Source organism: Trichomonas vaginalis, chromosome IV (assembly GCF_026262505.1).
Source record: "Trichomonas vaginalis G3 chromosome IV, whole genome shotgun sequence".
Taxonomy (NCBI): domain Eukaryota; phylum Parabasalia; order Trichomonadida; family Trichomonadidae; genus Trichomonas; species Trichomonas vaginalis.
In genome coordinates this window covers 37611236-37634417 of record NC_067206.1, presented here as the reverse complement: position 1 = coordinate 37634417, position 23182 = coordinate 37611236, and the positions used below count along the sequence as shown (strand labels likewise).

The 23182-nt window shown below is 34.3% G+C and overlaps 15 protein-coding genes across 15 annotated transcripts, besides 1 other annotated feature; 10 read left to right on the top strand and 5 right to left on the bottom strand.

Moving 5' to 3' along the window:
• Positions 1-681: 681 nt before the first annotated feature.
• TVAGG3_0239510 (uncharacterized protein) lies at positions 682-1044 on the top strand (the record flags this gene model as incomplete). The annotated part of the gene is made up of 1 exon (XM_001323453.1): positions 682-1044. The coding sequence occupies one exon, from the start codon at positions 682-684 to the stop codon at positions 1042-1044; it is 363 nt and encodes a 120-aa protein (XP_001323488.1).
• Positions 1045-1062: 18 nt separating this feature from the next.
• On the top strand, positions 1063-1305 carry TVAGG3_0239500 (serine threonine-protein phosphatase family; the record flags this gene model as incomplete). The annotated part of the gene is made up of 1 exon (XM_001323454.1): positions 1063-1305. The coding sequence occupies one exon, from the start codon at positions 1063-1065 to the stop codon at positions 1303-1305; it is 243 nt and encodes an 80-aa protein (XP_001323489.1).
• Positions 1306-1309: 4 nt separating this feature from the next.
• TVAGG3_0239490 (uncharacterized protein) lies at positions 1310-2158 on the bottom strand (the record flags this gene model as incomplete). Its single annotated transcript, XM_001323455.1, has 1 exon — positions 1310-2158. The coding sequence occupies one exon, from the start codon at positions 2156-2158 to the stop codon at positions 1310-1312; it is 849 nt and encodes a 282-aa protein (XP_001323490.1).
• Positions 2159-2611: 453 nt separating this feature from the next.
• Positions 2612-19651: a mobile genetic element.
• On the top strand, positions 4560-4961 carry TVAGG3_0239480 (uncharacterized protein; the record flags this gene model as incomplete). Its single annotated transcript, XM_051227621.1, has 1 exon — positions 4560-4961. The coding sequence occupies one exon, from the start codon at positions 4560-4562 to the stop codon at positions 4959-4961; it is 402 nt and encodes a 133-aa protein (XP_051112607.1).
• Positions 4981-5133, top strand: TVAGG3_0239470 (uncharacterized protein; the record flags this gene model as incomplete). Its single annotated transcript, XM_001323456.1, has 1 exon — positions 4981-5133. The coding sequence occupies one exon, from the start codon at positions 4981-4983 to the stop codon at positions 5131-5133; it is 153 nt and encodes a 50-aa protein (XP_001323491.1).
• On the top strand, positions 5153-5737 carry TVAGG3_0239460 (phage tail repeat-like family; the record flags this gene model as incomplete). Its single annotated transcript, XM_051227620.1, has 1 exon — positions 5153-5737. One exon carries the CDS (start codon positions 5153-5155, stop codon positions 5735-5737), a length of 585 nt encoding a protein of 194 aa, XP_051112606.1.
• TVAGG3_0239450 (uncharacterized protein) lies at positions 6454-7116 on the top strand (the record flags this gene model as incomplete). The annotated part of the gene is made up of 1 exon (XM_051227619.1): positions 6454-7116. One exon carries the CDS (start codon positions 6454-6456, stop codon positions 7114-7116), a length of 663 nt encoding a protein of 220 aa, XP_051112605.1.
• On the top strand, positions 7828-8742 carry TVAGG3_0239440 (organellar and viral DNA polymerase type B; the record flags this gene model as incomplete). Its single annotated transcript, XM_001323457.1, has 1 exon — positions 7828-8742. One exon carries the CDS (start codon positions 7828-7830, stop codon positions 8740-8742), a length of 915 nt encoding a protein of 304 aa, XP_001323492.1.
• Positions 9557-10171, top strand: TVAGG3_0239430 (organellar and viral DNA polymerase type B; the record flags this gene model as incomplete). The annotated part of the gene is made up of 1 exon (XM_001323458.1): positions 9557-10171. One exon carries the CDS (start codon positions 9557-9559, stop codon positions 10169-10171), a length of 615 nt encoding a protein of 204 aa, XP_001323493.1.
• TVAGG3_0239420 (KilA, N-terminal/APSES-type HTH, DNA-binding family) lies at positions 10260-11087 on the top strand (the record flags this gene model as incomplete). Its single annotated transcript, XM_001323459.1, has 1 exon — positions 10260-11087. One exon carries the CDS (start codon positions 10260-10262, stop codon positions 11085-11087), a length of 828 nt encoding a protein of 275 aa, XP_001323494.1.
• On the bottom strand, positions 11548-11997 carry TVAGG3_0239410 (protein of unknown function, DUF4106 family; the record flags this gene model as incomplete). Its single annotated transcript, XM_051227618.1, has 1 exon — positions 11548-11997. The coding sequence occupies one exon, from the start codon at positions 11995-11997 to the stop codon at positions 11548-11550; it is 450 nt and encodes a 149-aa protein (XP_051112604.1).
• TVAGG3_0239400 (uncharacterized protein) lies at positions 12462-12914 on the top strand (the record flags this gene model as incomplete). Its single annotated transcript, XM_001277641.2, has 1 exon — positions 12462-12914. The coding sequence occupies one exon, from the start codon at positions 12462-12464 to the stop codon at positions 12912-12914; it is 453 nt and encodes a 150-aa protein (XP_001277642.2).
• TVAGG3_0239390 (protein of unknown function, DUF4108 family) lies at positions 12931-13320 on the bottom strand (the record flags this gene model as incomplete). The annotated part of the gene is made up of 1 exon (XM_001277640.2): positions 12931-13320. The coding sequence occupies one exon, from the start codon at positions 13318-13320 to the stop codon at positions 12931-12933; it is 390 nt and encodes a 129-aa protein (XP_001277641.2).
• Positions 16971-17624, bottom strand: TVAGG3_0239380 (protein of unknown function, DUF4106 family; the record flags this gene model as incomplete). Its single annotated transcript, XM_051227617.1, has 1 exon — positions 16971-17624. One exon carries the CDS (start codon positions 17622-17624, stop codon positions 16971-16973), a length of 654 nt encoding a protein of 217 aa, XP_051112603.1.
• Positions 17972-18577, bottom strand: TVAGG3_0239370 (uncharacterized protein; the record flags this gene model as incomplete). The annotated part of the gene is made up of 1 exon (XM_051227616.1): positions 17972-18577. A coding segment is annotated over one exon (606 nt), but the record flags the coding sequence as incomplete, so codon positions are not given.
• Positions 19652-23182: the final 3531 nt, after the last annotated feature.

The following is a 23182-nucleotide window of genomic DNA, read 5'->3' as shown; positions in this document are numbered from 1 at the left end:
ACGTATACCATTAGATAAGAAAAATATTGTGAGAGAGGTTTTGAAAAAAGCAGAATATATAGACTGGAATAGTATATCTGCTAGACTATTATATAGTGGTGCTATAAGAGTTCATGACATTGAAACACTTATGTCAAAAGTTTTATATCTTAACTATACAAATGTTTTCAAAGAGGACATAGAAAAATATATTGAGGGTATAGAGTTTGTGAGATGTCATTGGACAGAGTTGTATGAAAAATATAAAGACAAGGAAAATGTTTTCTTTATAGTGGACCCGCCGTTCTATAACACATGGGATTTTCAATACCAAGTAGACTGGACTTTGAGAGACTCTTTAGAAACTTTAGACGTTTTACATAACTGTCCATGCTTTTACTTTACATCCGATAAAAGTGGTTTGGAAACCGTTATGAGATGGTTAGAGGACATACATGCCTATGAGTTTAGATATGACAAGATAAATATGAGAGAGGTCCTATAAACCGGAGAAAGTGTCATAACAAAGAAATTTTACTAGTAAGTAAATGTGGTTTGAAATAGGACTACTTGTTTTAGGTTTTTTCCATTGTGTCATTTATTTATTTGACGTGGCAGAAAGGTACAGAGAATATGAAGATGAACCAATGCCTGCAAATGTTCAGCATATGTACTCGTAAGAGATATTTTATCTAATATTAAATGGACGCACAGAACTTAGCAAATGCACAGCAACCTGGACAACCAAACCCAGAGAATATTCCAAATGAAGTTAGAATACAAACTGCAATGGCAAACTATGGTCAAGTGCCAACAGATGTACAAATGCAAACTGCCATGTCAAATGACGCTGCGTTAGGTTTGCCACCATGGTATGCAAATATGAGATGGAAAGAGTTTTATACAAACCCTGAAGTGGGATATAAACAACTTTATGCAGATGACGCGAACACAGGAGTTGACCCAGAATATGTTTTCTACCAGAGGAGAAACAGAATGTATGAGCTCCAGTTAAAAAATGCTATGGAACTCAGAAGGAAACCTAAGAGACTAGGCGGACATTAGATTTTTACATATAGTAAAATGGGTTTCTTCAGTAAGATAGGAAACTTCTTCAGAAGAGTCGGAAGAGGTATATGGAATGGAATAAAAACCGTAGGAAGAGGAATTTGGAACGGAGTCAAAAATATTGGTAAAAGAGTAGGTCAGTTCGTTGGTATTATACCTAAAGACCCTGAACCAGAAGAACAAGCTCCTGTTATACAACAGCCTGAACCTGCACCACAGTCAAGTTGGCAACCAAATCCAACACCTCAACCGTATTAAAAAATTATATTTTTACCGTTCGATAGTAGTTGTATATGAAACTAAGTTCTAAGTAAAACGCATGGTATAATGGAATTATTCTTTTTCTTCCATCTGTAGTAAACCATACTTGAAAGTCTGAAATACTTCCACTTGGTGGTTCGTATAACTTTGTAGGTTTTTCGTAAAAGTCATTTGCCAAGCATAAAAAAGAGTTTTGGGCGCCAGAAAATGAAGCATGAACTATAATAGCATCTGAGTCGAAAACATTTTCATATGTTCCATTAGGGTTTTCGACTTCATAAAAGTCCGGGTGTACTGGATATTCTGCAGGCTGATTTAACATCCTCATAAATCTATACCATGCCAAGTTGTTATATTTTGTAGAAATATAAACGTTTTCTCCAAGGTCTTCTATTCTATTGATTTTAACAGTTGCATTTTTCCTGTCATAAATAATATCGAGATGGTACTCTCCTTCGTCAATGTTATACTGGTTTGCATATTCGATATAGATGTCGTTTATTTTTTCTTGAAAAGCTTGAAGAGTTGTTTCTAAGTTTACAAGCAAATTCACTTGTAAAAGTTTTCCCTGTTCAAATTTCTCATACGTACGTTTTTCTTTGTTATAGTATCGAACTTCAAAACCGACCGTAAATGGGAAACCATGTATGGCTTCTGAAATGAACTTCATTCTACGAAAGCCAATAGCTTTTGTGACAGATGGGTCTCTTAACCATCTTAACGGGTAGTCAAAACGATAGCCTTCATGCTTTACGGTCTCTGTCTCAAACTTTTGACCGACATTGGTAAAAAGTTCATCTAATGGTTTAGTTGTAGCAACTCTAGAATTTTCTTTTTCTATTGAAAGCATATTTTATCTAGAATAAAAATGTCAAATGAAACAGCGTCTATGAGAGAAATACAACACAACCGACAACTCATTATACAAGCTCTAAATAAGAACACAACAAACTTTTCAAACTATTCTAAGATATCTGAGTCATTGAAAGAAGGAAACTTAAAACTGACATTAAACCCAATGACAGATGAGTTTCTGTTTCAAGACAATAAGAACCATACTGTCTGTATAAATCCAACAAAAGGAACTTTAAACGAGAAACCTATAAATGAACTTCTTTTGAAAGCAGATGTTGACAACAAAGCTGACAAGGAATATGTAGACGATGCAATAGCAAAAGAAGAAGAAAGAGCTAACAAAGCTTATGCAACAAAAGAACATACTCATCCTGAACTAGCAGACAAAACATATGTTGACAATAAAATGTCAAGTGAAGTGACAAGAGCTGAAAACGAATATTCTAAAAAGACTCATACACATTCTATATCTGAAATAACAGACTTAAACGTTAGCCTTGAAAAGAAAGCGGATAAGGAATATGTGGCTAGTAAGTTAGAGAAGAAAGCAGATAAGGAATATGTGGATGAAAAAGATAACGAAATGAAAGAAAGGGTTGACTGGTACCATGAATGGACATCGAAGATTTTAAAAACTAAAGCCGATACAGGATGGGTTTCAGGATGTTTAGACCTTAAAGCAGATAAAACTTATGTTAACGATGAGTTAGAGAAGAAAGCAAATAAGACTCATACACATACAAGTTTTACAACTGTTGCTATAGAAAGTATTGAAGGAACGGTTGAAGAAACTGGTGGGGATGCATTATATTGTAAACCTCCTAACTTTCCACAAGGTTTAACATCGGATGACGACATAACGACGATGAGAAACATTAGATGTAAAGATGTTTATGTCATGAAGGATGAACATAATATTAAATTCACTGCTCAAGATTTATATGACAAGAAAGCAGACAAAACAGAGCTTCAAACATTAAAGACAGAAATACTTCAAACATTATATCCTATAGGCTCTATTTATACGTCAATGAACTCTACCAGACCAGAAACAGTTCTGGGTTTTGGAACTTGGACTCAAATAGTCGACAGGTTTTTGTATTGTGCAAACTCTTCAAAGGAAACAGGTGGAAGTAAAACGATTTCAGGTGAAAATTTACCTGCGCACAGTCACTACATAGATTTAAGTACATCTCAAGCAGGTTGGCATAAGCATAGATATTGGGATTGGTCAGCAATGACAAAAGGTAAAGGATATGATGTTAAAGACAACGTTAAGTTTGCTATAAATTGTTACTGGAGTAACACTGAGGGAGGAGGAAACCATACACATCGCGTTTCAGGGTATACGCAAACAACGGGACAAAGTAAAGAATACATGCCACCTTACATGACAGTTTACGCATGGTATAGAAATGCTTAGTCGTCATTTTCAACTTCTTTAGCATATTCGTCAGGAGTTGTCTTATATTTGTTAGGAACTGTCTTTGAAAGTATACCACCTTGAACTTTGACAAGTTTGAAACGAGGTCTGACAATAGTAGTTTTATCTTCTGCTTGCAGTGTGTACATTTTGCCATGTTTGCCTAAAACTTCATAATATTCTCTTGTATACTTTCTTCTATTTTTACGAACACGAATGTGAGTACCTGTCGGGTTCCCATTGTTGTCATAGTCAATAGTATTTTCATATGGGTCGCGTTTAGGTATTTCTATTTTTACTTTGTCACCTTTCTGAAGTTTGAAGCCCGGCATTCTTTCTTGTTTGTCTCTTTTGACTAAATTATTAAATATATAGTCTTTCTCTAAGTCAGGGTTGTTTTTCATTTCTTCGGGGGAGTGGTTTCCCAAACCTTTTTGTTTACGGTTATTGTAAATATTTAAAACTTGTCTCATCTTTGCCATGGAGAAGTGTCTATATTTGTCGTCATATGACATTTCATTTGCTTCACCACCTTGTGGTTGGTTTAAGTCTCTTAACATTTTTATACAACCGTCAATGACACCAAGAGCAGAATGGTTTTGGTCGACAATGAAATATTGGTTTACATTTTTTGAACGCAGATAGTTTTTAATATCGTCTGATTTGAAAGAACTTTCACAGTCAGATGTCAGTTTTGTTGGATGGTATTTGTCAACGAATATTGTCAAAGCTGCTAAGATATCTAAAATATTTTTGGACTGTAATGGTATGGCTTCACAGTATCTTGTGTTTTGACCGACAAATATTAGCCAGTATGGTGGTCCATCTTCTCTATACCTCGGAATGTTTTCCAAGATATCCATAAACCAAGCATTTGGTGTTGAACTAAAGATTTTTACCATGAGTGCTTTCTTTGTCGCTTTAGAAACATAGGGGTCCTTGTTTGGATTCGTCATTTTTTATCCTATAAGAAATGGGTTTATTTGGCGCGTTAGCAGGAGTTGCATCCAGATTTTTGCCCGCAGTGGGAACACTAGCCAGAGGTGTATTTGGAGTTGGAAGGAAGATTTTGAGTACATTAGGTATACTTAAAGAGAAAGCACAACCTATTATACAAACTGTACAGAAAGGTTGGGATGTAGCACGAGATGCAACAAATCTTATTCCAAATCCTGAAACAAGAGGAAAAGTTCAAGGATGGATGGACAATGTAGGAAGACAAGCAGGAAACTATTATAACAAAGCAAATGACTACTATAACCAAGCAGGACACTATATGGACCAAGGTGAAAGATTCTTTAACAGAGGATATAACCATGCACAACAGTGGGTAAACAATAACCAACCGCAACCACCTCAAACTTGGGGAATGTAAAATTTTTTACTGAGATGAAATGAACAATACAGCATTGAGACAAATGGGTTCAAGATGGATTTGTCGGCTTCCAGCAGTTACACAACGTGTTTGTCAAGTTCTTCCTATACCTCAGGAAGTTTTACACCGACTTAAAAAACAACAACAACCAGTTGAAAACAAACCAAACTAAAATTTTTTACTGAGATGAAATGACCGAAGAAGTTGAAACGGTAGATTTGACACCACAAACAAAAAGTTCAGAACCATTGTCAAAACCTGTCAAAGAACTTACAGATGAAGAGAAAAATTCAATAATAGAAAGTGCCAGGTCTGGAAATACAAACCCTAACTACAAAGTCACTTTTCATAAAAATGGAACGGCAAGTATCTCAAAAAAGAAACAGACTCTCACAAATAAAATATTGAAGTCTGAAGGAGCTTTCGAGACAACAGATGGAAAAGTTTACTTCACTGACCAACAGTTCATTATAGAACATCTCATTGACTTAGAGTCGAAATATTCTAAACTTTACAACAAACACAAAAAGTTGAAAGGAAAACAAAAACAAATGGCATATGATATTTATGAAGATGTTGACGACACAACTGTTCCTGCAGGTGAGGTAAAGTCAAAGGAACCGAAAAGTGACGAAAAACCGATAGAAGAAGAAAAACCAAAAACTGAAGATAAACCAAAACCAAAGTTTAGTTTCCAAACTAAACCAAGTCAACCTTCATTAGCTGGTATGGGTTGGCGTCAAAGACTTATGGCAGCAGGCGGTTATGTAAAGTAAAGAAAAAATATTTTTTTATTTTATTTGAAATGTACGATGAGTTTGTTGGAGAAGACCGTTGGGAAACTTGTTTGTTAGATGAGAAATATGAAATGGCATACCATTTTAAAACAATATATTTTTACATATATTAAATGCTTCAGGTTGAAAAACAAAGAACAAAAGTAGCAGATACAAAACCGTTAGACTTCATCGTATATGTTTTGTCATGACTTCATCGTACATGTTTTTGTCATGACTTCTTCGTAAATGTTTTGTCAAGACTTCTTCATGAATGTTTTGTCAAGACTTCTTCGTAAATGTTTTGTCATGACTTCTTCGTACATGCTTTGTCATGACTTCTTCGTAAATGTTTTGTCATGACTTCATCGTATATGTTTTGTCATGACTTCATCGTACATGTTTTTGTCATGACTTCTTCGTAAATGTTTTGTCAAGACTTCTTCATGAATGTTTTGTCAAGACTTCTTCGTAAATGTTTTGTCATGACTTCTTCGTACATGCTTTGTCATGACTTCTTCGTAAATGTTTTGTCATGACTTCTTCATCGTAATGAGCGTAAAGGACCCAAAAATATAATTTAGGTGAAGTGGTGCGATCTCACCTGTTTTTTCACCTCTTTTTTTCACCTCTTGAATTTTCATGAATTTCCTTAAGATAGAAAAAAAGTTGGTTTTTTTAAAAAAATATTTTTTATTTTTATTGTAAGAACTGAAATGACAGTCGAAGCAAAAACGTTCACGAACAAATCTAATGGCGAAACATTCACAAAAGGCACTTACAACGGTATTGAAGTCTTACGTAGAGACAAGGATGGTTATATAAATGTAACAAATATGTGTCAGCAGTTTAGGAAAGACTTTAGAAAGTTGTTGGAAAATAAGTCCTGGGAAGAGTATTATAAGGCATTTTGTGAAGAATATAGCAACCGCCGGAATTCCGGCGGTTGGTTTTTATACAAAATTCATGCAGGAATTTCTGATGAAATCAAACAGGTTAGAGGAACGTATGTAGACCCAAGACTTATAAACTATATAGCAATGTGGGCTTCTCCAAAATATTGTATAGCAGTTGGAAAAATTATGGACTCCATAGACAAGAAAGTTCATGAGAAATTAGATGAAGAAGAACTTGAAGATACAGTAGAGAATGCTAAACCTTTGTTCGAACAAGAAGTTAGAAAAATGTGCGAAAAACAAATAGAACATGAACATGAGATGTGTTATGGTTATAGAGATTCTCCATACGAACTAGACCAATGGGAACAAGAAGATTTAAAGAGAGAATTTAGAGAATATGAACTCGCTAAGATAGCATTAGAAGCTGCAGCAAAGAAGTTAAAAGTTTGGGGTCGTTTTGTACAAAAATATTGTGAGTAAATGAACCATTTATTTTTATTGAATTCGGCAAAAATATATTTTAGGGTAGATGGTTTTTAGGTGTCACCAGGTCACCAGGTCACCAGGTCCCTCGGTTAAACGAACTTCTCTGAAAAAATGAGACAACATGACATTTAGACAACAACACAGGAAATAAACTTCATCGTATATGTTTTGTCAAAAACTTCTTCTTCGTAAATGTTTTGTCACCCGTTGAATTTTGTATAAAAAGCAACCCGCTGTTTTCGGCGGGTTGGTATATTCTTCACAAAATGCTTGTTTTGTCAAAAACTTCTTCTTCGTAAATGTTTTGTCACCCGTTGAATTTTGTATAAAAAGCAACCCGCTGTTTTCGGCGGGTTGGTATATTCTTCACAAAATGCTTGTTTTGTCAAAAACTTCTTCTTCGTATATGTTTTGTCACCCGTTGAATTTTGTATAAAAAGCAACCCGCTGTTTTCGGCGGGTTGGTATATTCTTCACAAAATGCTTGTTTTTGAGGTGGAGCCACTTTTGGCTCCATCGTATTCTTTCAACCAAAATTCTTGAGTTTTGTTATGAATTCAATAAAAATATATTTTAGGTGAAGAGGTGCGATCTCACCTCCTTTTTCACCTGTTTTTTCACCTCTTGAATTTTCATGAATTTTCCCGAAATAAAAAATAAAGTTAGTTTTTTAAAAAAAATATTTTTTATTTTTATTGTAAGAACATGTTAGCAACAACAGCACCAAACTCGTTAGTCATGAACCCAACTTCAATGTTAGTAGAGATGAAAAGCTTCATTCCTTCTTCATATACTTTCGAAACAGAAATCCAGAAGATAAAGCAGGAACTTCTCCAAGGAGATTTAGACTGTAGTGCGAAAGATGAAACAAATGAACAGTATCTTTATGAAATGCAGGACATTATTGACCATTTACCCAAATTGCCTGAAATCCAACAACAAAAACTAACTATTCCTGAATTCGATGAAATAGAAGTCAAAGCAACTGACTCAGTAGAAATAAAGAAGTTCATACGAAAGGTAAATTATGAGTTTCTAGGATTTCATTGCAACCACAAAGTCATGGACAAAGATTGCGACATGGTATATAAAAATATTTCTGACATATATAAATCGGAGGAGTTTAAGACCTACGACAACTTTGTTTCGTTAGTTGCTGAATGTGTATGGCAGATAAGAGATAAAGATAAAAGATGTAAAATATGGAACGAACAAATAAAACCCGCAACTTTTGAGTTAAAGAAAACCATTGACGCTATAGTTGTACTTGCAGGACAAATTTCAATGTACAATGCTAAAATGAACCCACAATGTTCTAAATGTAAAGCAGCAATGAGGAAATATAACTACTCCGTCAAAGAGATAGAAAGAATGAGAAACGACTATGCAGATTTAAAGAAAGAAGCAGAGAAACCAGCAGAAGATAAAATGGACATGTTGACATTTCTAAACAAAAACTATCCAACAGCTGACGATTTCCTTCTATCTGACGTCAAGAAGAAATATAAAGAAACCTTCGGCATAGTTAAAACTTTTGACATACTAAAAGAAGAAATCGAAGCTACGAAATTGTTTAGGATTTCAAATATACATCGTACAATTCATGTAAAACGCTTATAAAAAAAAGAGGTGAGAAAAGAGGTGAGATCGCACCACTTCACCTAAACATTATTTTTTGCTGAATTCAGCACAAATTTCATTATATAACTGTTATTTTTGACGAAGAGAACTTTTGCACTTCGTAAAAAAATCCCTGAAATCATATCTTTTATACAAAATTCAAGAGGTGAGAAAACAGGTGAAAAAACAGGTGAGATCGCACCTCTTCACCTAAAATATATTTTTGTCTGATTTACGCTCATTGACGATGAAGTTTTGACAAAACATATACGAAGAAGTCTATTTCCTGTGTTGTTGTCAAAATGTCATGTTGTCACCATTTTCAAAAAGATGTTAGTTGACCGAGGGACCGAGGGACCGAGGGACCTGGTGACACCTAAAATATATTTTTGTCTGAGTAAAATGACCAAATTTCATTATATAACTGTTATTTTTGACGAAGAGAACTTTTGCACTTCGTAAAAAAAATCCCTGAAATCGTGAAAAAATGACCAAATTTCATTATATAACTGTTATTTTTTTACGAAGAGAACTTTGACACTTCGTAAAAAAAATCCCTGAAATCGTGAAAAAATGACCAAATTTCATTATATAACTGTTATTTTTTGACGAAGAGAACTTTTGCACTTCGTAAAAAAAATCCCTGAAATCGTGAAAAAATGACCAAATTTCATTATATAACTGTTATTTTTTACGAAGTGAACTTTGACACTTCGTAAAAAAATCCCTGAAATCATATCTTTTATACAAGATAGAAAAAATAAAGTTAGTTTTTTAAAAAAATATTTTTTTATTTTGTATGTAAGAACAGAAAATGACAAACATTGAGTTTGAAACAGTTAAAAAGATAGACAATGACACCAAAATGGTTAGAATAGGTGATTTAAACGTAAGATACTCAAAGAAATACAACAAATATTCTTTGTCAGACATTCTAACACTATCTGGAAAGAAAACATCCCACGACTGGGTTAGAACTGCTTCAACTCAGAAAATTTTGACAAGAAATCCTGAGCTTATGATATCGGTAAGATTCTATGGAACTGCAGCATATCTCATCGACAAAAGTCTTATACCAATAGTTTTGTTATGGTTAGACCCAGTTGTTGGATATAACTTCATAACATATGGTTCATTCGATACGGAACGTTGCAGTGAAGGCTTACTTTACATCGTTCAGAAACCGAAGGACTTCAATACAAAGAGATATAAGATAGGAAGAACATATAATATAACTCAAAGATATGACAGTACAGTCAATAGAGTTAAGTTTGTGTTCGTTAACGATATGAGAGCTGCAGAAACAGAACTGCTTGAAAAGTTTGAGAAAATGTATGGTGCTCCCACGAAAGGTAAAGAAACGTTTGAAGTAGATGAGATAGATAAAGCTATAAAATTATTTGACGAAGTTGCTGAAAAATACATGTAAAGCGTTTATTTTTGGTCTTTTGTGAAAGTAAGAAAATAACGCTAGTTTTTTATAAAATATTTTTTTTATTTTGTATGTAAGGACAGATATGTCAACAACCGAGAACACAACAACTGCTATCGTTCATGAAGCCATAAATGAAGAATATGAGTGGGTTCAGTTTAACAAACAGTTACGTCTCATTCGTTCGGTCAAAGACGATATGTACCAAATGCAAAGTATTTTGAATGCTCTTCGTTCTACAAAGCCAGCACATCATTGGTTTGAAAACCAACAGACAAAAGAACTTTTAGAAGAATTTCCTCATATGTTTGCGACCCGAGGAAAACCGCGGAACGAGATTCCATACGAAAATCGTAAAAATTTGCCAAATGGTTTGAGAGGCTGGTATGTTCATAGACTTTTAGTAAATGCTGTTGCAATATGGGCTTCGCCTCGTTATGCTTGGTATATTTACAGACTTCTTGACGAAATTCATAGACAAGAACGTGAAGAGATGGAAAAGAAACTTCATGCAAAAGATGAAGTCATTGAAGCAAAAGACAAAAACATACAGAAAAGAATACCACGTTCGGTACCAAAAGGAAAGGAAAAGAACTATAAGTATATGATTTATACTGAAGAGATGGAAAATGAAGAAGACAGAGATATGGTTATGTTGCATTTAGTCAGAAGAAACAACAAAAGCTTTTACGACCTTGCTAAGATTTACAAATCTGACAGAAATTGGTTCTATCGCGAAAACTTACCGATTTCAATGACACCAAATGAAGATGTGAAACAAATAGTTCAAGATACTTTACCTCAAACACACTATGATATTAAAGGTTGTACAATACTTACCTTCAAAGAAGATTTGCCATTGTTAAAGGAAAAAATAACAGAGTATTTTGACAACTTCAAACAAGCAGAGTAAATGAACCATTTATTTTTACGCTTGACTTCAGATGGCTCAGGTAGCTCTATAAGGTAAATTGTCTTGTCAAATCCTTCTGGCATTCCGAGTCCTTCCTTCTGGCATTCCGAGTCCTTCCTTCTGGCATTCCGAGTCCTTCCTTCCGACAAGAAAAAAATTTCCCGACAACTGGAAAAAAATTTCCTGTTGTTCGTCCGTAAACCATTCAAATTTTCGAAAATTGAGAACTTTTTGGTCGAACTTCAGAAAAAGTTTTTCCTTCCAACAGAAAAAGTTTTTCCTTCCAACAGAAAAAGTTTTTCCTTCCGACAGAAAAAAATTTCCCGACAACTGGAAAAGTTCTTCCTTCCGACAGGACACAAACGGATGACTGACGTTCCTCTTCCTGAATGTCTTCCAAAGCCAGAAGAACCGACAGCCCCAGCACCACAACAGACTAAGACTAAAACACTTACATTTTTTACGCTTGACTTTTTACAATTTGAACTTTGTTTGCGTAGATATGAATTCTGAAAGAAGTATGAGGGTCTTGTATGACTTTGTACTTCTCCCATAGTTCATGTCTGTCAAACTTACCTGCCATGGACTCTTTCATAAGTTCCATGAAATCGTCTTCGGACAATCCGGGGAAAAGTACAATGTCAGTAAGTATTCTCTTTACATCCTTACTTAAACTCTTTGCTGTCTGTACACAAATGACAACTGAGATGTTAAAGTGTCTGAGCTTCTTAAGAATTCGACACATGTCTTGTTCTCTATTCTTTAACAAAGGATGAGAGGCGAAATCATCTAAGATAAGAAGACATCTGTGAGGGTAAGTCTTCCAATCGTAAGATTGCAATTTCTTCGAAATGTATTCTATCTCTTTCTGTTTGTTTCTGAAGTGTTTCTTCTCTAATATTCTCTGCATTTCCTCATTTGGGTCTTTAAACTTCGAATTTATATACTCATTTATAGCATTGTACTTCAAAACCCTTCTTTGGTACTTCTTTATCCAATCTAACAACTCAGTATCCTTTATACATACTAACTTAGACTTCTTTATAATATCTTTGAACGAATTGACGGTTTGGTCAAATTGACCAGAAGTACTACAAATGACAACTAACTCATAGAATGGGTTCTTCTCATCTAGTTCTTGTTGTTGTGCAGCCATTTTAAGATAAGTGAAAGTCTTACCCGACCCAGGTGGTGCAATTAGACCTGTTATATACCATTCTGAGCAAATAAGAACTTGTCATGTATAGGCTTTATCTGAGCATTTTCTAATTTCTTCTTGTTCTTCTTCAAAACATTCTCAAATTTTTTGTCAATGTCAGCAAACTTTTTTTCTAACATATTTTTAGAAAAATTAAAATTTTTATCTTTTAGAAAATGTCTAGCGATTTCGCTATCTATATTCGAGACAAGCTTTTCGACAGCAAAACATCTGTCGACCATAAAATCTTACATAGTGTAAACAAGAAAGGGGAATTTGTTCTAAAGTTCTGTTTCTGGGAATATGACAAGAACCATAAAACATTAAGCAGAGCAGTCTTAAAATTTGTCAATGACAGACTTGTTGACAGAGATGACGCCGATTGGAAAGATGAAGTCCAACAAAAGTTCTTAGAATGCAAAGAAGACACATGCGCTGTTCTTGAAGATGAAATAGAAAACAGAATAGATGAGCTATTAAAGGACAAAGAACTTTTACATAAATATGGTTCGGAGAAATTTGACATAACTCCACCAGAAAAGAAGAAGAAAGAAAAGAAAGAAAAGAAAGTAGAAGAAGAGAAGAAAGAACCTGAACCAGTTCCAGAGAAAAAGAAATTTGACATGTAAAAATAAAATTTTATTTTTAGAACATTTCTGGGTCAATGTCAATGTTCTCTTCCTCTTTAGGAGTAAACACTGGCTTAGACTCTAAAATCTTTTTACCCAATTTACCTTGAACTTCTACAACTTTAGACTCATAATATTCATAGTCGTCTGCTTTCTTTGGTTCATAAGGTATAACAAGTTTGTATGCTTTGCCTTCTTTAAGGTTTGAAAACCTTCTGTCAAAACTTTCTTTGACTGCTAACAAACCTTCTATGTCTAAGTCTTCAAATTTCGCACCATTTTTAGTCACAATAGCAAACTTAACTGGTTCGATGTTCCAAACTTTGCTGAATGAAGACTTTTCAAAATGGTAGAAGTAAACATTCAAATATGTGAATGGGTCTAGTTCTTCTTTAAGTCCTGACATGTACTTATTTACTGAGATGAATTTCGTCATCTTTTCTATCGGATAAAAAAATATTTTTTTTTTAAAATTTACTCAGAAAAATTATTTCTTTATATATTTGCCATTCCGAACTTCGAAAAGATGTTTTATACCAGCATAGAATTTTTCTCTAGAGCTTGGTCTTATATCGTTTTCATGACAATATTTTCTATATTCTTCATATAAAGCCTTTTTTTCATACATTTCATAAGGACAATCTAACCAGAATAGCGCATATCCATTTTCGTTATCTAGGTCTCTATATGTTTCTTCTGTTTGTAGAATTTCGCTTTCTCTATTTAGTTCTATGTCTATATATTGTGGCTTAAAAAGATGTGGGCAAGAAGGGTTTGGCGCTATGTAAAAAGTTAATTTTTCTGTCATCTTTTTCTATCGGATAAAAAAAATATTTTTTTTAAAATTTACTCAGAAAAATTTTTCTTTGTATATACACCATTCTGTACGTCTAAAAGACTTTTGACATTTGCCAAGAATGTTCGTTTAGACGCTGTCATATAACCATATTCTTGACAATATTGTTTATACGAATCGTACAATGACCTTTCATCTAAACACTCAAAGTCAGTTTCATCTATGAACAGTTCATATACACTCTTGTTTGCTTCTAACAATGTTTGTCTCTCTTCGGTATGTGGAATTTGTCTTGGATTGAACTTTGAAATATCTAATGTCATAAAATATGAGAACAAGTGGTTGTAAAAGTCAGATGTCAAAGTTTCTGCTAAGTCGTCAAAATATTCTGTATCTTGCATATGAGAATCTGACGTTCTGACAACTACATATCTTCTGTCAGAACTTTCTAACTTCATCGGAACAGCATTGTTTGAAACCATAATGAAATTTGCAACATTTTCACAAACTCTTTGGTCTTTATATTTTCTTTCAACAACTCCAACTTTGTCTGTTATAAGACTCTTCAAAGCATCTGAGTTCAAAACTTTTGTTGTATCTATACTTTGAAGTTCGTTACATACTATAAGTTTCATATTCTCTATTGAAGAGTTAAATTTACCGCAGATGTTTTCTAAGTTTGTCATATTAGGGTTCGAATAGCCCTCTAACAGTTTGCATAAGATATCTGTAAAGAATGTGTTCTTACCTGTTCCTTGTTTTCCAATTATAATGAGAGCAGTTTCATTTTTAGCACTTGGATGTTGTAAGATGTTTGCAAACCAACATAAGATATACTCATAGACTCTTTCGTTTCCATTGCATATAATTTCTTTGACATGGTCTAACCAAGCTTCTATAATATTTTCTTTCCATTCTACTTGTTCGTATTTATATCCAGTGAAGATAGAATAGAAGTTTGGAGATGGTGTATAGAACTTTATACCACGAACTGAAAAATCTTCTAACTTTGACAATAAGATATCCCAAGCATCTAACATCTTCATGCCAACTTGTACAACTTTTATTTTCTTAAGTTTCTGTCTACATTCTTGTTCTGAAACTATTGTTGCTCTTGGTTTGTTAAAGACTACATCCCATTCTTTCATAACATAACATTCTGGGGCAGAGTCGACATAAATGACTAAACGTTTCAAATTCTCGACTGCTTTGTTATAGTCTCGAAATGGACACATATTTCTGAATGTTTGGAAGTCATAAAAATCTGAAACATCTATTCTGTACATTTTTATAAAAATAAAAAAAATATTTTTTTTTATTCTTGAGCTATTTGTTGCATTTGTTGTTCTTGAGCTATTTGTTGTTGAAGTTGTTCTTGTAATACAATACTTTCACACCAGTTGCATCTTCCAATTCGAAACTTTCTGCCGTCATTGACAAATACATAGGACATAAAAGTTTTACAGGAACAAAGTTTGCGTCAACTAAGGTTAAGTTTATGTTTGCTAAAGTGTTTGAGTTTACTAAAGCTGAAAACTCTGCATTCGAATGAACAATAGGCAAACAGCAGAGAAAGTGTTGTTTATACGCATGAGTATCTTTTGCATAGTAGTTTCTGTCGACATTCGAATAACACTTTGAACCTAAGTTTGAAACAATATATAAAATAGGTGTACTTAAAGTCAATGGAATAGACATTCCTTGTATGACACCTTTTCCTGTTATAGGAACTGTTGGTAGTAAAAACCAGATATAAGTTTTGTATTATAGCTCATATTGTTTATAGTAAACTCAGTCGGACATCCAAACATAATGAAACCTGCTCTAGTTGCAGCACATGTTACACTCGTCCTTAAAGTATTAAATAAGTCAACAAACCTGTTGGTGGTATATCTGAGTAAGTATCTTCAAAGGAGTATTTTTTACCATTCACAACAATAAAAATCTTTGGTGTCAAAAGAGCAAAACAGGCTTTAGTCGTCATTGTGTTTAAAGTTAGTTTACAATATCGTCCTTGAGGACTTTGTAAGTTTGTTGTTATAGAATTATATGACTCAGGGTTTTTAGTCGTAATAGTATAAACCACTATGTCTTCTGCCATTTACATATATTTAAAAGTTTTTTCTGAAAGTGGAGAAGAACTTCATCTAAACTTTCACATGGCGTTTCTTGAAGTTCTCTGTCTAAGAAGTTCAAATATTTTGTAAAGACATAGAACTTTCCTTTGTCTACACGAACAAACAAAACAGGGTCTTTCATATCGTTCAAAAGTGTGTAAAGTCCTTTACATGAAATAAAGTCTATATTATTTTTCTTCAAACATCTTTCAAGAAGTTTTGACATTTTTACTTAGCAAATAAACTTTAATGAAATGTTGTGGTCGTCAAATATTTTTATAACGTCTGGGAAACTATATTTTAAGTTCAACGTTTCACCTCCTTTCATAACGTATATTTGTCAATGACATTATATGAAACACCACAGCAACTAACGTCGGTTCTATTTCTTTGATGTTTATATCGTCTGCCTCTGTCAAAAGTTTTCAATAGTTCTTTCAAAACTTCATGAGGTGCAATGACATATGAGTTCACTTTTACAGGGTTGTGTTCGACCAAGTTTAACATTATACTTAAAGCTTGACAAATCTTCTCCTGAGTTTGAAGTTTGTCTTTCAGTTGTTGGTAGTCGTTTCGAATATCTGCAACAGAACTTAGTCTCTGCTAACTTCAGGATATGTTGGTTGTTCTTTTACAGGAACAATTGTTATACCATCTTCGTGCCTCGTATGGTTTCCCACTTTTCAACATCTCTGTCTTGACATTGACAATAACACTTTGACTGTTTTTTGAGTTGGTGAATTTAACTTCACATCTGCCACCCCGCATTAAACCTTTTGAAACACTTACGCTTCTATTTTTCGGAAATGACATTTTACTTAGAATAAAAAGATGGACGTATTCGAGTATCTCTTCGAATTGAAGCAGAACAAAGTTTACACACACAAACAATACAAATACATTGACAGAATAGTTCTTTAACAAACAATGGAAAATGTTATAGAATAGCAGTCTTTGCTGAACCAAAATATTTTCATAAAGCAAAGAAGGTTGGTATAACTGAAATGGTGAAAGTTCTTGAAGCAGACAAAAATATAACTTCAAAACTTACAGATATTTCTAAAGGAAAGTTTATAATACAATATTATGTCAAAACTGGCGTACTGTCAATATTTGACGGAGAGAAGTCAGTTCAAGAACAACTTACTGACCTGCTGCCAAAATCTGCTCGATGGAAGCTGTCGTTATGCCAATCTGAGGAGCCCCAGCAGGTTTCATCGAACGAATCTTCAAAAGAGCATCTTCCGTGAAAAGTGCTATTGGTTTTGTAAACTTCTTTGCTTTCAATTCATCTGGACCGTCTCTGTCACCAGTATATTGTATTTGAACTGTACCAACAGTTGAAATACCACCCATAAAGTCTTCTGAGTCAGCAAATGGAATGCCAAGCCAAAAGTTTGAACGGTCTCCATTTGTATATTGAGTTTTTTGACCTCCTGTATGAGTCCATACTTTCACATATGGCATAATAGAACTTTGCATTTCAGGGTTAATGGTTGTTGTGAAGTTGTTGTTAAAGTTCATAGCATCTAATGTCAAGTTGTATGACCTCATATCTTCAACTGTAGAATATTCTTCTCTTGGATAATATTTGCCATCTATGTTTATATGATATTTAATACCAGGGTTGTAGAAACAAGAATAGTCATTTATAGTTTGTCTGAAAAGAACAAACATAGTATCTGCATGTTTCATTGCAGTTGTTAAAGCAATATCTGTTCTTGCACCTGGGTCAGCACTTTGGTTTCCAACTTCACCTGCAAAGTCTTTGACAGATATTTGGTGTATAGGGAACATAAGTGGAACTGCAATATATTTGGCAGCTAAAGCATTTGAAATATCTGGGTCCAACATATAGACTGCAAGTCTGCTTTCTATTCTCTTGCATTCAAACTTTTCGCATGTGAACTTAACTGAGTCCCAAGCAGTTCCAGCAGCATTGAAATAATAGTTTACTTCAGTGTTGAGGTTTGAGAAACCAAAGTCTAAGTCAACTTTGTCTTTGCAAAAGTCGGCGAATGACGTTTTATTTGTTCCCTCTACTTCTGTAAGAGTGAATGGGTCTTGTGTTGGTGCAATGACTAAGTTATTTTTGCTTGGAGTAAGTTCAATAGAAATTTTTCCTGCCAGTTTGGCAAGTATCTTAAAAACCTGAAGATGAGGAAAGATGACAAAGGAACTCTAAGTTTCAGTTTTACTTTAGTGACAGCATTTCCATCTGAACCAGAAAGGTTAACATAAACTCCTGGAACGTTAGGGTCAAGTCTTCTTATTTTCTCAATAGTTGCATACTGGTCTGTTTGTTCTCTAGCTTGTGGTTGTACTGAGTTTCTCAAAGCGAACCATTCATAGTTTGCCCATGTTACTGTTTGAACTAAGTCAGAGTTAGAATATATCTTATATCCCATGAAAACTTCTGGAGCATATTGGTATCCGACATAGAAAATTCCATTGCAACCTTTCTTGTCAGACAACTTGGCAGAAGGTTTTATTTCAATGTCTTGTTCCACGTATAAGAATGAGTTGTCAATAGAAATAATATGAAACCTGTCGCAAGCAATATCTACTGTTGTTGAAGAACCTTCACCAAACTCACCTACGTTTCCATAAGAAACAGCAGTTGTATATTCGTAAGTTCCAGGAACTATTTCTGACCTTCTAATGGCATTGTCGCATTCGTTATACCATTCGGAAACGTTTCCGTTCATGGCATCCAAAACTGTTGGCGTTATATTCTGAGCGGCGTACATTTCATATGGGTAAAAATATAGAATAGTTGGATTTATGTGTCATAATAGAACCCACGTGGACCAAGCTTTACTTTCTTCCTGGCTGAGTTTTTAACTCTTCTTTTTCCTTCATTGCCACTACTTTCACTAGATGAAGTTACTTCTTCACTACTTTCACTTTGTTCTACTCTTCTTCTTTGGTGTCGCTTTTGGTAACTTGCCCTCTGCTTCAAGTTGTTGCATCTTTGCCTCATGTTCACCTAGTATGTTGTAAATTTCCCATGTCCTTTTTGCCTTTGGGCTCTGGTCGCCCATCTCAGGTAACCTATATCCTAGAAAGATTTTGTCATAGTTTGTATTTGAGTCTTCGCGTATTGTTTGCATGACTCTTTCCTGAGTTTCCGGTTCAAGCTCTTCAAACAGAGCTTGTCCATATGGAATAAGCTCGTTTCCAAATATATGTTTTTGTAGCCATTCTGGTTTTCTTTCCATGTTACCAATTATATCTTTTGTGAATGGGAAAGCTTTTACCCAACGTTTCAGGCTTGGGTCATTTATTTCTGTAGTTGGTTTTATTTTGTCAAGGAACATGTTTTTCAATACTAACATTTCATTTGGTACTGTCCATTTGAGTTTTCTTAAATATTCATCCCTTCTCGGTTCATTGTCTGCAAAGTAAGTTTTTATGACATTTTGTAAACTTTCGTTTGCAAGGTCATGTACAATAGGTTCTCTTCCTTCTCTATCCCTAACTTTCTTTCTAAACTCTTCACCAAATATACCATCTTTATGGTTCTGTGTAGTTCTTTGAGATAAATGTTCTAGAACGTCAGGTGTTATATTTCCATCAGCCATGTTCATTTCATACTGGTCCAAAATATCTGCATCTTTCATATCTTTCAATGGCATTAAAGCCGCGCTGAAAATACCAGCTAAATCTGGTTCACCATTCACTTCCATTGCGTCTACAACTTCTTGGAATTGTGGTTGTAAGTTTATGAACCACCTATCCGGGTTAGCTTTATGACCCCATCTCATTGTAGTTCCATAGTCTGCAGAAACAAAAGTAGGTTTGTTTCCATATTGGTTAGGTTCTGAATGAACTTTAAACAATGTTTCATTTCTATATGTTTTGGTGAAATTTAACCTTTTATTTTCACCGAGTTCAGCCAAAGATTGAACGTTATATGGTCGTAAGTAAAAAGGGTTATTGTATTTGCGTACATTTTCTTTCAGTTCTTCCATTCTATGCTGAATATTTTCATCTGGTGTTGGAGTCTTTTGTATGTCGGCAAACATTTTTCGATATTCTTCTACCATGTCAGCCGAATTTTTCTTAGACTCTTGGAAAGATTCCATATTCACCTCATACTCTTGTTGAGGGTCAAGATTTTTCGGCTGTTCCAAATCTTCATCTAGTTCTGTGAAGTTAGTTTCCAAAGGAGGGACTTGTTCGTTTCCTTCAGGCTCTTCTAGCTGTTGTTGCTGAACTATTTCTTCCATGTCTGGTTGTATCTGAACTTCTTCCTGTGGAGTTTCTTGTACCTCATCTGCTGGCATTTCATATATTCCGAGACCGTTTTCAACAAGTTCCCTATTTAAGTCATCCGCATTCATAAGCCTTTGTTCTTTCGTTCCGTCTCTATTTTTTACGCGTTTCATGAAGATAGTTGAATCATCATTTATCTCTGACACCAAATATCTCGGAGTAAATTCGTTCATGTCATTTGGATGATATGCTATTAAATCATATCCCTTAGCGAGCTTGTATTTTCCAGGTTTGAAATTATATCCCATTTGGTGCTGAACCATAAAGCTAAATAGGTTCGGGTCAGTATTTCCTTCCTTGAACTTTCGAATAGCTTCTTTATATCTGTCACTAAAGTCAATAGTATCTGGGTAACCATAGTCTTCTTTAAGCATTTTTAAGAATTCTTGGTTTCCTTGTTCTCTACTTCTTTTATGTCCTTGCTCTGTTTGTGGTTGTTGTTGTGCAGGGTTTTGAACTGTTGGTTGCTGTGCTGGTTGTGGAGGTGGTTGTTGTGCAGGGTTTTGAACTGTTGGTTGCTGTGTTGGTTGTTGTGTTGGTTGTTGTGCTGGTTTTGGTGCATGCCTGTGTCTGTGTCCATGTGACGATGTAAATGTTTTAGGTAGTCCTGGTGCAGGTGCTTCTCTTGGAGGGTTTGGTGGTATATAGGTTCCACTAGCTAGTATATAAGTTCCACCAGCTGGCACATATGTTCCATCTGCAGCATAATGTCCTACCTGACTTTTCGTTTTTAAGAAAGCATTTACTAGGTCTGTTTTGGTCTGTTGTAACTCTTTTTCTTGACTTTCCACAACAGTTGCTCTAACGGCGTCATAGGCACTTTGAACTGCCTGTCTCGTTGCTGCATCTGTTATTTTCGTCATATTTTGTGCTACTTCTCTTAACTCTTTGTCGAAACCTTCAGACTTCAGTTTCTTTCCAGATGAGAAGTCGTTCACTTGTTTCACCTTACTATGAAGAGCTTCGAAGGCGTTCTTAAAGTCAGCATTCGTTAAAGCTTCATTTGAACTGTCTTCATCCGCTTGTATTTTTGTCCTTATTGACCCTATAAGTTGGGCTGCTTTAGCGTTGGCTTGGGCATCTAACCAGTCATTGTTAGCTTTTATATATTCTGCGCTTTTCATTGCCTTTTGCATGGCTGCGTCGTTATTTTTACTTTCTTGTGCTAAGTTTTCATACTGTACGGTTTGGTTTTGCAACTGTAAAAGTTTTTCTGCCTTTACATTTGCTTCAACTTCTTTTTTATACTCATCGCTATCCATATATGTCTTCAGGGCTTTTTGTTTTATCTCTTCATCTTTCAGTACTTTATATTGAGTAGTATGGTTTTTCAAATTTAAAACATCTTGTTCCATTTTTGCTACTTCTGCTGCTTTTTCTGACACTTTTTTCGCATATTCCTCTGTACTTAGTTCTTTCAGTTGTTCTTCTTTCTTCTTTTTCTCTACGTTTAACTCATTGAGTTTCTTTGTGTGTCTGTCATATTCTAGTTTCTTTTCGTTTTCACTTATTTGCTTCTGTATGTCTATGTTTGACTTTTTGACATCTGATATTTGATTTTTGAGTGAACTCAAATTCATTTGACTTTGAGGGTTATAGGCTGTTCCGTCTGCAGCTCCACCATAGCCTGCCATTTTCGCTAAAAGTGCCGCTCTTAAACCTCCACTCTGTGCACCAAGAACTCGGTTTAAAAGCATAGGATTGCTTGACATTTGTTGCAACATAGTGGGGTCATTCAGCATTTGTTGTTGCAACTGTTGTTGTGGTGTCAGTTTTACTATTGGATGTTTCAATGCTCTCTTCCTCTTACGTAGATTCTTACGTAGCTTACGTGGCATTTTAAGTGAAGTAAAAAAGCGGTTTTTGACAGATGTTTATATAACACTTTTGTTCAGCACAAAAAACTACTCGGTCAAAGTGTTGTCAGTTTTGTAAAATAACCGTCCTATCTCATTCTATAAGGGGGAAAAGGCTTCTCAAAGTATACTTCCTTGGAACGCCTGTAACTTTTCCTGTAGCGACGATAGACCCTTACTTGTCCGGACAAAGTTATACTAAACATCTTCAGGGCTAGAGGGCACGAAGTGCCTGGAGGCCCCACTACCTTTTTTTTTCATTTTAGGAGAATATAATTTTCCTTTTCGAAAATTTAAAAAGTGAGACGCGCAGGATTCGAACTTTTTTAAAAGTTGATTTAAATATATTCTAGTGTGGATTCTAATGATAATATCATATTTAAAATAAGAATATACTAGTTTAGGTGGTATAATTTTTTTCGATAAATTTGAGAGCATGTACGTTTAGGGCATCAAAAGTGTCAATTCGCTCAGCGAAAGCTGAGCTAGCTTCGTTCTCGAAAGAATAGGGAAGGAGTGAAAGAGAGTGATACAGATGTTGACACATTCATATCATTTCAACAAATTTTGATCAAATTGAAATTCAATGAAATTCAATTCACTTCATATCCTTCAGTCAGTACATTGACATCCTTCTACATCACAATGATAACTCGTGCATCAATAGTTCTACAACTAACTCAGAAAAAACAAGATTTTTCCTTCCAGCTTACAGCTTTTAAAAAGTTTCGATGATAAAAATCACTCTACTCTTGTTTATCGATATGTTGTGATAGTATGTAAACGTATTCTTATCGATATTAATAAAAATATTTTTACGAAAATCTGAACCAATTACAGAGTTATTCATAAAGTTTATGATAACTGTAATTACTTCATCTTTGTTTTATATTTGAATAAACAATTTAATTTAATTTGCATAATTTTTTTTAGTTGAAAGACAGGAAACTTAGTTGAGTTTGTATTATTTTTATCGTTCAATTCATTGTATATGTGAGTGATCCAGATATTTAAGATATTTAGAAAAAATTTATTAATTTGATTAACAAATTTTAATCAAAATAGCAAAAATCTATTTGATAGCTGTAAGCAAATAATAATTTCTATTTCAACCAAAATCACTTATTTTCATCTAAACGTATAAAATTGTCAATTTTATGAGAATAAATTTAAAATCTCATGAAATATAAAGGAGAGTAATATTTTTCAATTTTCTTTTTT